General features: G+C 51.2%; 2 protein-coding genes across 5 annotated transcripts; one reads left to right on the forward strand and one right to left on the reverse strand.

Moving 5' to 3' along the window:
* The first annotated feature begins 36 nt into the window (after positions 1-36).
* Positions 37-4,563, forward strand: CFAP119 (cilia and flagella associated protein 119). 4 transcript variants are annotated; one of them, XM_007107408.3, is made up of 9 exons: positions 37-587; positions 917-948; positions 1,528-1,593; positions 1,767-1,936; positions 2,474-2,544; positions 2,729-2,845; positions 2,927-2,996; positions 3,075-3,164; positions 4,297-4,561. In XM_007107408.3, the coding sequence occupies exons 1-9, from the start codon at positions 384-386 to the stop codon at positions 4,473-4,475; spliced, it is 999 nt and encodes a 332-aa protein (XP_007107470.1). In that variant the 5' UTR covers positions 37-383; the 3' UTR covers positions 4,476-4,561. The 4 variants fall into 4 exon arrangements, with proteins under 4 accessions (XP_007107470.1, XP_054938172.1, XP_028339306.1 ...); XM_055082197.1 differs by having other exon boundaries at positions 3,050-3,164; positions 4,297-4,511; XM_028483505.2 differs by lacking the exon at positions 3,075-3,164 and having other exon boundaries at positions 4,297-4,563.
* A 28-nt stretch (positions 4,564-4,591) lies between these two features.
* Positions 4,592-9,746, reverse strand: PHKG2 (phosphorylase kinase catalytic subunit gamma 2; the record flags this gene model as incomplete). The annotated part of the gene is given in 9 exon segments (XM_028483489.1): positions 4,592-5,156; positions 5,255-5,380; positions 5,453-5,606; positions 5,699-5,789; positions 7,829-7,992; positions 8,076-8,141; positions 9,166-9,220; positions 9,476-9,718; positions 9,721-9,746. Coding segments are annotated over 9 exon segments (1,219 nt in total), but the record flags the coding sequence as incomplete, so codon positions are not given.
* Between the last annotated feature and the right edge of the window lie 3,262 nt (positions 9,747-13,008).

The following is a 13,008-nucleotide window of genomic DNA, read 5'->3' on the forward strand; positions in this document are numbered from 1 at the left end:
TTTCTGCAGACAGTTCCTATGGTAACCGACAACACACTTCCACTCCCCAGTCCTAATGACATCGCCTGCCTCAGAATAGCAACTTTGAAGCGAGGGCACGGGGGCGGGCCTTGCAGCTTATTACGCACGCACATTCTCTTCTCACTGATTGGCGAGCGCCGTACACTTTCTCTCTTGCTCCAAGAACCCCCTTAGCAACGGTCACCGTTGAGACGGAGGAAGACGCCCCCAGCGGATTGGCTGCGCCGGGCCTCTCTGCAGCGTAGATTGGCTGAAGCGTCGATAGAGGGCCAGGCCTTGGCAGCCGCTGCAGGAGAACCGGCTGTCCCAGAACCGAGGCGGGACAGAACCTGTGGTGCCCTGCGGCACACAGGAGCGACAAGATGATCCGCCGGAAGTCCAGCCAATTCCAGGGACTGAAAATGCAAGCGGAGCTTGAACAGCACTACGAACTGCGGAGAGAACCCAAGAAATACCTCAGGTCATTGGATGAATCGGCCACGCGGATGGGAACAGGTGTGCATACCGAGTCGGGGACCTTGGCTTCGGTGAATGCGGATGAAGATCCTGCAGCCAACTTGTTCCGGGTGAGGACTGGACAGGGTCGTCCGCTCATGAATGTTTATAAAAGGGCTCCCCAGCAGGGCGCCACCCGTCGTTATGCTTTCTAACGTTCAAGACGTTTCCCGGGCTGCATTGGTGAAGAGACAGGGGTGTGTGACCCCACCTTGTTAATATGCTCATGAATAGTACTTAGGGGTCGCTGAAGCCCAGCCCGCCAGCATTGCTCGTAGCTAGTCTTTAAGATAAGGCAAGTTAGCGCGTTCTTAGGCCCGCTAGAGATTCGCAACGGCTCAAGAACTAGGGGCCATGAACAACACAGCTCTGCCTTTCCCAATCCGCTTTCTCTCTGCAGCCGCCACTGCCCCAGCCCCGGATCTGCATATGGTGAGTGTGGAGAGCTTTTGGGGAAAGTTACCCTTCACACTTGTATTATTCCTTTAGGGCTTTCCCCACAATCCTGTCAAACAGCGACGATATCCTCATTTTACAGATGAGGAGACTGACGCCCAGAGATGCAATTACCCGAGATGATTAAGTCAGGTCTGCTGCCCCAGTCCAAAGAGAGTGTGAGAAGAGGGGAGCCAAAGACTGAGAATGTAAATGTAGTATCAATGCCTCTATGGAGCATTGTACAAATGGGGACACTGAGGTTCACAGAGGGAGACTTGCCCAGTTATACAGTAAGGGAGTGGCAGAGACCAGAACTCAAGTTTCCTAACCCTACGCTTTAGAAATGAAGAGGATCATGAGTTCATTTTGGCCATACCCTCTATTTACAGATGGAGAAAGTGAGGCCCAGAGAGGGAAGTGACCTGCCTAAGGTTACACAGCAATTTAGTGGAAGGGCCAAACCTCTAACTCAGGTCTCTTGGTTCCCAGTCCAATGCTCTAGCCATCATAGCCCTGTCATGAGACTAATGCATAATGGCCACCAACACCTTTTCCCCTCTTTTCCTATGACAGGAAGTACCTGGACATCCATTCCATGCACAGGCTGGAGAAGACAGCCAACGTTGAGGAGATGAGGGAGTATGCGGGGGGAGCAGGGAGGGGAATGAGAGCTAGCTCTTGGGGAAGGCTTGGGGGGTGGGTGGGCTGGGAAGGCATGAGGAATGCCTGGCTCCAAAGCCTGTCGTACACTAGTGTGGGGCGGTGAAGAGAGGCTCCGGCTGTCACTCATTCCTTCCTCTCTCCCTCCCAAGGGTGCTGGCCGAGCTGTTGGGGCTAGGGTCTCCTGCGCAGAGCCTGCGGGACGCCATCACCCTGGACCTCTTCTCCCATGCACTCATCTTCTGCCGCCAACAAGGCTTCTCCCTGGAGCAGACATCAACGGCTTGTGCCCTACTCCAAGATCTTCACAAGGCCTGTACTGGTAAGAGGAGGCCCCCGAAGGCTTTGAGTCCAGGGGAGAGGAGAAGGCTGGCACAAGTGACCAGGGGAAGTAAAAGCAGGATTAGCACCTGAAATCTTTGTTCCGTCATCACTAGCAGCAGTATCACACCCAAGTTATTTCACCTTTGAAATCCTCTATTTCCTTATCTATAATAAGGCTACAACACTAACGTTATGAAACTGTTCTGAGAAATGTTATATATATGTAGATATGTGCACAGTGCTCAATAAAACAGCTCTTGCTTTACTCCTGGAACTAATTTCCTACAGAATGTTTAACGAGAGCTAAACTATGTATTTCTTGGTTTATTGTCCGACACTTCCACTAGAATATACGCTTCTTAAGGGCAGGAACTTGTCTGGTTCAGTGCCCAGAACAGTGCATAGTGGGTACTCAATATTTGTTGCCTATATCTTTCTACTTCTAAAGCTCATGCTCAATAAGTAGCTGTTGAGTGACTAAAATGAATGATTATCAGGGAGGGTACTCACTGTCACATCTTGCCTTCCCTCCCAGCAACCCCCTTGGGCAACGTGGAGGAATGTTACCGCTACTTCACCAGTGTTCTTTTTTGCCACGGAATCAGGGTCAGTTTCACTCTCCCCCCAGATAAGGTCTAGCCCAGCCTCCCACCCTGTCTTACACACATGACTCTCATCTTCCTCTGAAGGCCACAGTGGGCTCTTCCTGCTCCTGGATTGCCGGGCACTTGGAGAAAAGGTGACGGCTTCAGGAGGTGGTCAGTCCTCTAACTCCCAATCATCCCCACAGCGGCCCCCCTTCAGTATCAACCTCTTTAAGGAGGAACAGCTGCTGACCCTGGCAGATTATGTGGTCAACACCTACTTCCGCCACTTCAAGCTCTACAAATATGTCTTCACACCCCAGGTACTGGGCCATGGGCGACAAGAGGCCACCCCTCATCTCCCCGCTTTCCCTCAGTGCAGACGTCTTCCTCCCTCTTCCCAGGTGCGGCTGGATCTATCTTTGACTTACGTGGGGCTACAGGCACCCAAGCTCTGGTCAAAGGATGAGACGGGTAAGGGAGAATGCCGGGGCGAGGGCTGGACTGCGCTGGGGCTGGGGCTGAAGCCTCCTCCTGCCTTCTGGCTTGCAGAGAAAGAAGAGGGCAAAGAGGTGGAGGAGCAGGCAGTCACCCCAGAGGAGGAGGAACCGGAAACAGTGGTCCAGCCAAAGCCAGAGCCAAGTGAGGACCTGGTGGGGTTAGGGTTCCCTGTGACTTTGGGCAGGTGTGAAATGAAGGGTTTAGACCATATCAGGACTTCAGACTTTTTGTTTTAGTCATGGTGTTCTTTCTCCAAATGATTCCTTATGCAGAAGTCCAAGATGGCAAACAGATAAAAGCACAGCTGCTGGGGGTGAGGCAGGAGTCCCAGAAAAGGATTATAAAACCAATGACAATAGGGCTTCCCTGGTGGCGCAGTGGTTAAGAATCCACCTGCCAATGCAAGGGACACGGGTTCAAGCCCTGGTCCGAGAAGATCCCACATGCCGTGGAGCAACTAAGCCTGTGCGCCACAACTACTGAGCCTGCGCTCTAGAGCCCGTGAGCCACAACTACTGAAGCCCGCGTGCCTAGAGCCTGTGCTCCACAACAAGAGAAGCCACCACAATGAGAAACCCGTGCACCACAAGGAAGAGTAGCCCCCGCTCGCCACAACTAGAGAAAGCCCACGCACGGCAACGGAGACCCAACACAGCCAAAAATAAATAAATAAAAATTAGAAAAAAAAAAAAAAACCAACCCAATGACAATAATAGCCAGCACACATTTGACAACACTATGTGCCAGGCAGGCCCCATTTTAAGCATATATATATATATATACACATATATATATATACACAATTTTTTTTTTTTTTTTTTGCCTGTGCTGTGTGGCTAGCAGGATCTTAGCTCCCCGACCAGGAATCGAACCCGTGCCCCCTGCAGTGGAATCGTGGAGTTGTAACCACTGGACCGCCAGGGAATTCCCACATTTTACATATATTAACCCATTTAATCCTCTCTCAATCCTAGTTGCTAGGTGCTATCACTATCTGCATTTTACACAGAGGAAACTGAGGCATGGAAAGGTTAAGTCACCTGCCTAAGGTCACAAGGCTACTAAGTAGCAATCCAGAAAATGCAGCAGCATAGCCACTCTGCCCATCTTTCTCTCACAGAAGGGCTGGCTGACATTTCCTGAATTGAAGCAACACTACCACTAGCGTAGCTCCCAGGGGCACCCTGGAAGGTTGTGTCTGCCTGGCTAGGGGCAATCCCTCAGCCCCAGACGGCATCTCTTCTGACCCGTCCCTTCTTCCCTGCCCCTGCAGGCCAGGTCTCCGTCCTCCGGGCCTACATCAAGACCCAGATGAACAAGGAACTGGAGCAGCTCCAACAACTGGTGGAGGAACGGCTCAAGGCCAGTGAGGAAAGGCTCGGCAGCAAGCTGACCGCGCTCAAGCGGCCCCTCCAGCTACCTCCAGGCAAAGGCAAGAACAAGACCAAGTGACCCCCAGTGTCTTCCCCAATAAAGGCCTGGACCAAAGTGGCCCTACCCCACCCCCCTCCTGAGCACCTTCTGGGATTCCCTGCCAAAGCTAGGCACCAGACACAGGACACTGGCTCTCCCTGGCGTGTAGCAGATTTTATTGCATACATGGCACAGGCAGCATGGATAAGGGCAGGCATGGCACTCTGGGTGGCTCTCTTCCACCTCAGCTCTGATCTCAAAGCCCTGGCCAGTGGGTAGGTGTACAGGGCTGGTCTCTATGATAGTTTGATCAGTGGCGGGCCTGGCCAGGCATGGGGGCCTGAGGCCAGAGCCCAGAGGGGCTGGAATGATAAAAATCCTCCTCCTGGAGAGTTCTGCTTCCTGGGATTCCTCAGGGCTGAAGTACTAGCCCAGCACCAGCATGGCCTCGTCTTCAGTGATAGTAGCTGAGTCCCCCTCCTCTTCAGGGCCCATCATGGGAAAAGGCCCTGCGGGCCGGTGCTGGAAGAGGGCTGCCCGGTTCTGCTGCTCACCCTTCTTCACCCAGTGTCCATAGAGCCGGAAGGCACAGCTGTCAATGAGGCGCCGCACTGGCCGCAGCGCATAAGGGTCCCTCAACAGTGCACTCTTGGTCAGCGGCCGTACACGGTGGGTGCTTAAGGCCACCCGTCCAGCAGCCAGCACTGTCCACACTGCCACCTGGGAAAGGGGGCAGTGTGAGCTCCACTGGCATATCCACCACAAGAAAAATCATGGGACAGAGGAGCAGGCCCAGACCCTGACACTCTCAGGCTTACCCGGAACCGCTGGCGGGGGGTGAGGTTCCAGGGTTGGCTGCCTTCACAGCGCTCAAAGAATGGGTGCTGTAGGGCTTGCTCAGCTGTCAGGCGCTCCTCAGGATCCACCTGCAGCAGCCTCGAGATCTATGGGAAATGCCAGAGCATGAGGGGCAGCTCTTGGGCCTCCCTCCTTGCCCTCTCACGGCCCCAGCTCACCAGGTCTTTCACAGTGTCAGAACGGTCATCCCACTCAGGTGAACTAAACTGGTACTGGCCCTCCATAATCATGCGTAACATCAGGATCTGGCGTCGGTGCCAGAATGGTGGCGAGCCAGCCAGGAGTGTGAACAAGATCACCCCACAGGCCCAGCTGAGAAAGAGACCACAGTCAGGGAGGACTAGGTGAGCGAATGTGTTGAAGGACACTACACAAAGGAGGGAAGGGGTAGACCAGAAACTCACAGATCGACCTCCTTGCCGTAGCCTGGGTGGGTTTCATCCATGGAGCACTTAAGGATCTCTGGCGCTAGATACCCTGGAGTCCCACACAACTCTGGGGAGAGAGGCCTGAGATTGATGGGATGTCACAGCCCCCTCAAGGACCCTTAACACCAGACCTCTGCTGGAGCCTCAACACCACCAGGGCCCCAAGTGTTCCCATTCTGCTCCTGCCTGCCTTCTGCCAAGTCTCGGTATTAGACCCTAGCCCTGCTGAACAATTCAACGACCCACCAAGGCTCCTGGGGGCCTTCCTGGGAAAACCTGATTTTTAGATTGACTTCAAGGTGCTATCCAACTGTATCACTTGCCTCCCCAACCCTCCAGCCAACCCACTCCTCACACAACTTTTTACCACGTTTTTACATATATACACACATAGAAAACAAAACTTAAATCTTTTCTGCATTCCTTTCTGCCCAAATCTATTCCTCCTCCTATAATCTCTACTGTGGTTAGTGGAACCACCACTCAACCAAGGGGAATGAATAGGAATATGGGATATTTTTTTTTTTTTCTTTTTGCGGTATGCGGGCCTCTTGCGGCTGTGGCCTCTCCCGTTGCGGAGCACAGGCTCCGGACGCACAGGCTGAGCCTGCGCGTGAGCCATGGCTCATGGGCCCAGCCGCTGCACAGCACGCAGGATCCTCCTGGACCGGGACACGAACCCGTGTCCCCTGCATCGGCAGGCGGACTCCCAACCACTGCGCCACCAGGGAAGCCCGGAATATGGGATTTCTTAAGGCACATTCTGGGTAAATTGTTTAAAACCCTTCCCTGGCTTCCCATCATGGCCTCAGGATCAAGTCTAGATTCCTACAGCACAGAGCCCTCCATGACTTGATCTAAGCCTATATTTTTGGTTTCTTCTGGCATCAATTCTTCCATCCCAGCAATTTCCAAACTGTGATCCATGGCACACTTCCAAGAGATCTTAATAGGCCTGAACTGAGAAATTGAATTTCTCTTGGGAAATTCATTCCAACTCAAACTATTTACTGAACGCCTACCATGTGCCAAGCACCACACTAGACACAGTGGTGAATTTGATGTGCCCTTACCAAGCTCACCACCTACCAGAAAGCAAACAAATAACAGAGTAAGACATGTATCATGAAGTGGAGAAGATATAAGAGCAAAAAGCAAGGGCTCTAACCTGACATAGAACTTTAAAGTAAAAGCTGAATTATCCAAGCCAAGGGAGAGGCTGGAGTGGGCAGGGGCAAAAATGATTCAGAATAGGGAACTGTATGTGGCAGCCCAAAGGGACACAAAGCACAGCATCTGGAAGATGTATAAGTCCACAGATTAAGACCATGAACTCTGGAGTCATACTGCCCAAGTGCAAATCACACCTACGTGACCTTGGGCAAGTCACCTCACCTCATTAAGCCCACTTATAAAATAGAGACACAAATACTATTTCAGAGCTGTTGAGAGGATCTAGAGAAATAAGCTATGTAGACTCAGCGTGGTGCCTTACTCACAATAAGTGCCCAGTGAATGTTAGCTATTAGTAAGTCCAATGCAGAGCCACTGAAGGAGAGGAAGTAGTAATATTAAAGGCTCTGAGTAGCCTCACAGTTGAACTTTGTTTAGTTTTCCACTTGCACTAGAAATGGTTGTCACAACAAACGTGTGGGCACCAGGTGAGAAGAGCTGTCGCGCCACATCAGACTCCTCATAGCACCTAAGGAGCACACTGTGGACCTGCCTCCGCCAGACCCCAAAGGCACAGCTGAGCCCTGCTATCCCTCGCTCCCTCTTTTTCCTCCTGTGACAAGCCCAGCCTCCCCAGGCCGAGGTCCGAGCCCCTTCCTCGGTGGGTCCCTACAGCCGCATCAGGTACTCCTTCCTGGCTTCCTGGCATGGCCCCTTGCCTGCTGTGTGCCATGATCTGCTCACTTGTCTGCCTCTAGGTCAGGAAGCCCACACTGATTTGCACACGAGGCTCTGCACCCAGTGGGGACCTGGCAAGTGCTCACTGACCTTCCTTTCCTTGGTACTTGGGACCCAGTTCTCAGACCCAGCCAACCAGCCCCAGACCTGAGCCTCTTTCCCTCCCAAGCCTCTCAGCGTACCAGGTCCCCTCACCTCGAAGCTTCTCATCAGGTTCCAAGTGGCAGGAGAACCCAAAATCTGAAAGTCGGATCTGCATATTGTCATCTAGGAGAATATTCTCAGGCTTCAGGTCTCGGTGTACAATGTTGTTGGCGTGGAGAAAGCTCACTGCTTCCAGCAGAGACCTCATGATGGACCTGAGGGAGGCACAGTCTCCTTTGCTTCTCCCTGCCCCGCCCCACCCCCTGCTCATCCCAGGGGTTGCAGGCTCAGCCATTACCTGGTTTCCTTTTCTGAGAGGGCCACCTTCTCTGTGAGATAGTCAAACAGCTCTCCCTTCCGCATCCTAAGGGACAGGAGGGGTTGGGAGATAGGTGCACCTCACAGTGGCGGCTGAGAAAAGAAGCCAGTGCTCATAGAAAATACCACGGAAGAGGCCAGTAAAGAGATCCCTCTGTAGACAAATGAAAGGGTCTCGAGGCAGAGCACTCCAAGAGTGAACCGGATGTCAGGGGCACTTTGGCCCAATGGGTTGGCCGTCGAAATATCTGCACTGTGCCACAAGGGGGCTATTTTAGCAAGAATAAGTGCCTTGTGATAATAATCATTTACAGGAAGTCTGTGTTACCTGAGAATACACTCACAGAATGCCTTCTGAAGTGAGTCTATTTAGACCACGGACCAAAATTTTACAGTTAATAGTAGAAAGAAAGTTGAATGGGACTTTATTTTGAATTTTGCTTATTTTATCTTGTCTTTAAAAACTGAGGTTATAATTGCAACTCTGCGTCAATCCTTGAAATAACACATCAGGTTCTTTAAGTTGCATGGTGGTGTAACAGACACTTCCCACTTCCCCTCGACTTTTGCAGAGGGTCATTTCTGTCTGAAGACTTTTTAAATTTCTTCCAAGGGCCTCTCTTAAACATCTGGTATCCAAACCATTCTCTTTTGAAGTACCTTTGCAATTGGTTTGCATTATAGCACTGTATAATATCTGCCATTCAGCTTTAGACCGACCAGAAAAAGAACGGATGGGCAGAGAGAGACTCCAGTGGAGGGTGTTAAACACCGGGAGACTGGTGATGGAGAGTCTATTTATACGTGGCCAGCTCACGGATAAACACTCTCCTCCTACAACAGGGTCTCATGAAGACCCTTTGTACTTAGCTGGTCACTATGACTCTTGAAGAACTTGCCTCAATCTGGGCACCTAGGGAGAAGGGCCAGAGCCCTGAGCTGGCAGGCAGGCCTGAGTGGGAGCAGAGGAAGGTGTGAGCAGGGTGGTCTTCAGCCCACTGTGCTGTAAGGCTGGGGCCATGCATGGAGGTGAGGAGGAGGCTTCTCGACTGGGGCCAGGAGATACTCACAGGTCAAACACCAGGAACATGAAGCTAGAAGACTCGTAGGAATCGATGAGAGTGACTGGGGAAAGAGGCAGAAAGGCAGAGAGACAGAGATGGAAAGGAGCAGATGCACATTAAAGGGCCTTTTCCACCCTGAGGCAGCAGTGGGCTGTTACTGGGAAGGAAGGAGAACCAAAGGAGGCAGTACGGACCCAAAGGCTGGCCACACTTTGAGGTGCAGCAGAGCCAGGAGTAAGGGAGCAGAGGCGTGGAGGCAGTGCTGGGGGAAGTGGGCTGTGGGCAGGGCTAACAGGAGCAGGGAATGCAGCCTCACTGATGTGGGGGTGGCCGGCGACCTGGCGAAGGATGCGTGTCTCTCGCCGCGTGGCTTCTCGCACCTCCTCCAACTGCTCAGGACTCAGCTGCTCAGCTGTCACCTCCATGATCTTCACCGCAAACTCACGGCCAGTAATTCGATGAATGCAACGGCGGACTACAGAGCTCACTCCTCTGCCAGAGTCAGATAACGCACAAGTCAGGGCCTCCTGCTCTCTCATTTCCACGCAGAGTAGAGCTCGGCAGCCTCACACCCACTACGCCAGACTCTGGAAACCCATTTAGACAACAGGGCGCACTCCCAAGGAGCTCACCCTGGCCTGCAGGAGCTTCACAGCAGCATCAGCAAGCAACCTGGGCACCCAGCAAGGTGCAACACAAAGCTCATAGGGCAGGCAGGCAGGGGTCCTGGGTTCCAGTCTCTGCCACTCCCTCCATGGGTGAGCCTAGGCACTGGGCCCCAGAACCGACCCCTTGCCCTAGAACCCCACAAGGAGAAAGTGGGAAGGCTCTCTCCAGATTTTACCCACTTCCACTGTTACCCCATCTAAATCCCAAAGTTCCCCTACAATACCTCAAGTGAAGGAGGCTCCAAATAAATATTGGGTCACTGACCAGAAGACCAAAATTGAGAAGTAGGAGATCTCGGTTTAGGCCCCAAATCTGTCACTAATTAACCTCCAAGTGACCCACTGACATAAGGTCTCTGGGCTTCCACTTCACCTGCTCTGAAATGTAGCCAACAATATCTTGAAGGGATGCTGAAAGGCATTAATGAGGTAGAGACAGGAGAGCCCATTTGGCTTTGTAAAGACAAAGTCCTAGGGAATTCCATGCGGTCCAGTGGTTAGGACTCCACTCTTCCACTGCAGAGGGCTCGGGTTCGATCCCTGGTCAGGGAACTAAGATCACACAAGCCACATGGCACGGCCAAAAAAAAGAAAAAAACACAAAGTCCTAGACAGGGATTTCCTTGCTTGGCTCTGTCACCAACTCCATGTGACCCTACAAGTATTTCAGGCTAAGGTGCACATCTCTCCAGGATCTGACCTCATACCACATTTCGCATGCTGGTTCCCTGGCTGCCATTCACATAACCTCACTGCTGTGCTCCCAGGGCCTCTTTGCCTTTATGTAACTCCTTTTGCTTGAAATGCCTGTCACTCACATCTCTGGTTCAATCAGTGGATGCAAACTATTGACCCTCAAGGCAAACACAGCCCACAGATGTATTACACTGTGGTCAGTGCATTGTTATTTACAAATCTGAATTCACGTATCTTAGTTGGAACAAGAATGCTCCAGCTGCCACAACGCTCACCACTTCCTACTCTTTTACTCTTGGCCACTTCACAGTTTTCATTTTCTGCCCAACTACTAAGGGCACCTGAGTTTGAGGTCCCTGGTCTAATTATTATTCATCTTTTAATGAACCTCTGAGAATTTGTGGAAAGCTGGAGACCTCTGCCACACATATGTAACATTTTTATTATTTCGGGGCGGGGGGGTGGTGGTCAAAGATCCTCTGAAGCCATAGAGCAAAGAATCCCTGCTTTAAGGCCCCAAATGAATGCTGCATCTACCAATTCTTTGTTTATTCTCCAGAAGGGAGGGACCACTCCCTTCGCTGGTATCCTATAGCATTTTACCTGTAGGAGCATTCCCCCCCTTTTTTTCTTAATTTATTTATTTAATTAATTTATTTATTTTGGGGGGCTGCACTGGATCTTTGTTGCTACGCGCGGGCTTTCTCTAGTTGAGGTGAGCAGGGGCTACTCTTCATTGCGGTAAGCGGGCTTCTCACTGCAGTGGCTTCTCTTGTTGCGGAGCATGGGCTCTAGGCAGGCGGGCTTCAGTAGCTGTGGCTCGCGGGCTCTAGAGAGCAGGCTCAGTAGTTGTGGCGCATGGGCTTAGTTGCTCCTTGGCAAGTGGGATATTCCCGGACCAGGGCTCGAACCCATGTCCCCTGCATTGGCAGGCGGATTCTCAACCACTGCGCCACCAGGGAAGCCCCTACCTGTAGGAGCATTCCCTTTTAATTAAGCCTTCCTACTATGTGTCATGACTATCTACATGGGACACCTGGGTCTTCAGACTCAAAGTCCAAACTCTTCCTACTGATGCACCCCAGTACCTTGTTCTCTGCCCACCCCTTAAACGTTAAGACTTCCCCAGGATCCCATCCTTGGCCCTGTTCTCAGGCTATATACACTCTCAGTAATCTTATCCACCTCCATGACTTCAATATTCATGCCCAGATGTCTACTCCACCCCCCCGCCATTTTTGTTAAATTTTTGGCCACACCACACAGCTTGAGGGATCTCAGTTCCTCGACCAGGGATTGAACTCAGGCCATGGCAGTGAAAGCCCGGAAACCTAACCATTAGGCCACCAGGGAACTCCCCCAGATGTCAGGCCAACACATCTTACTGAATGAATTGCTTCCCAAGGGTCCTAGAGACCTCTCACTGTAATCATGACCACTGAACACTTCATCTTCCCGACACTAGCTCCTCAATTCCTGATCTCAATTAATAGCAACGCCATTCAATCCGACTCCCAAACCAGAAACCCTGGTGCCATTCTTGGCTTCGCCCTCTCCTTCACAATCTACAACATCCAACCAGTCCAGCCCATCCTGTATTATCTCTCAAATCTGTTTCCTAGTACTCCATCCCCACCACCACGATGGCCTCCTAACTGATCTCCCTGCTGCTACTCTCAACCACTGCCACCCATCTGCCACACTGCTTTGAGAACTAGCTTCTTAAAACAGCCCTAATCATGTCATTCACTGCTTAAAAACTTCCCTGTTTAAATTCTTTACTAAGTTCTGTGTCCCCTCATTCCTCAGCAGTACCCCTAAAGCAACTGTCCTCTTTTTAAATGATACCTAATACTTTCAACCTTACAGTTACCTGTGGAATGCATTCAAAATTCTTGTTTTCTTTCCATACTGCCTCCCTATTACTTACAAGATAAAAATCAAATCTGAATTCCTTCATCTGTCACTCAAGGCCTTCACCAACTTCTTAGCCTCTTTTCAGCCTCATCCCTGGCTATAACCCTGCTCTTCAACCTTTGTTTCAGTGACTTATAACTTATCACCAATTTCCAGAATGTGTCAAGCTCTCTTAAAGCTTCAGGTCTGAAATTGGTACTCTGGAAAAAGCAATTTCGTTAGAGTGTGCAGGTAATTTACTGTGCAGGAAAAACAAGAGGGAAAAGGTAGAAGAGAGAGACGAGGGATGATGCTACCACAGTAATCTTGGAATGAAATGATAAGGACCCTACTCTCTGATCTGCCTTCTTCAAAACTGGTCCTTCTGTGCCCTTGGCAGTGGAACCCCTGTTTTTACCTAAGGGCTCTTCCTAGCCTCAGTGCATCTTTCCTCACCTGGTCTTGAAACCTTGCAGCATCTCAGGACTTGGATCTCAGCTCTCTTCTTTTCCCAATATTCTCTCTTCCCTGTGACCTCCATCCAGACCCAGGGGCTTTTTTTTTTTTTTTTTAAATTTTGGTCACGCCA

The sequence above is a fragment of the Physeter macrocephalus genome, unplaced genomic scaffold (genome assembly GCF_002837175.3).
Source record: "Physeter macrocephalus isolate SW-GA unplaced genomic scaffold, ASM283717v5 random_37, whole genome shotgun sequence".
Taxonomy (NCBI): Eukaryota; Metazoa; Chordata; class Mammalia; order Artiodactyla; family Physeteridae; genus Physeter; species Physeter macrocephalus.

Bases quoted from the DNA above. Each gene is read 5' to 3' on its own strand.
- CFAP119 (XM_028483504.2), top strand. From the start codon at position 384: ATGATCCGCCGGAAGTCCAGCCAATTCCAGGGACTGAAAATGCAAGCG. The intron at 1,594-1,766 runs GTATGCGGGGGG...CTCCCTCCCAAG, and splicing joins AACGTTGAGGAGATGAGGGA to GGTGCTGGCCGAGCTGTTGG. The intron at 1,937-2,473 runs GTAAGAGGAGGC...CTTCCCTCCCAG, and splicing joins TCTTCACAAGGCCTGTACTG to CAACCCCCTTGGGCAACGTG.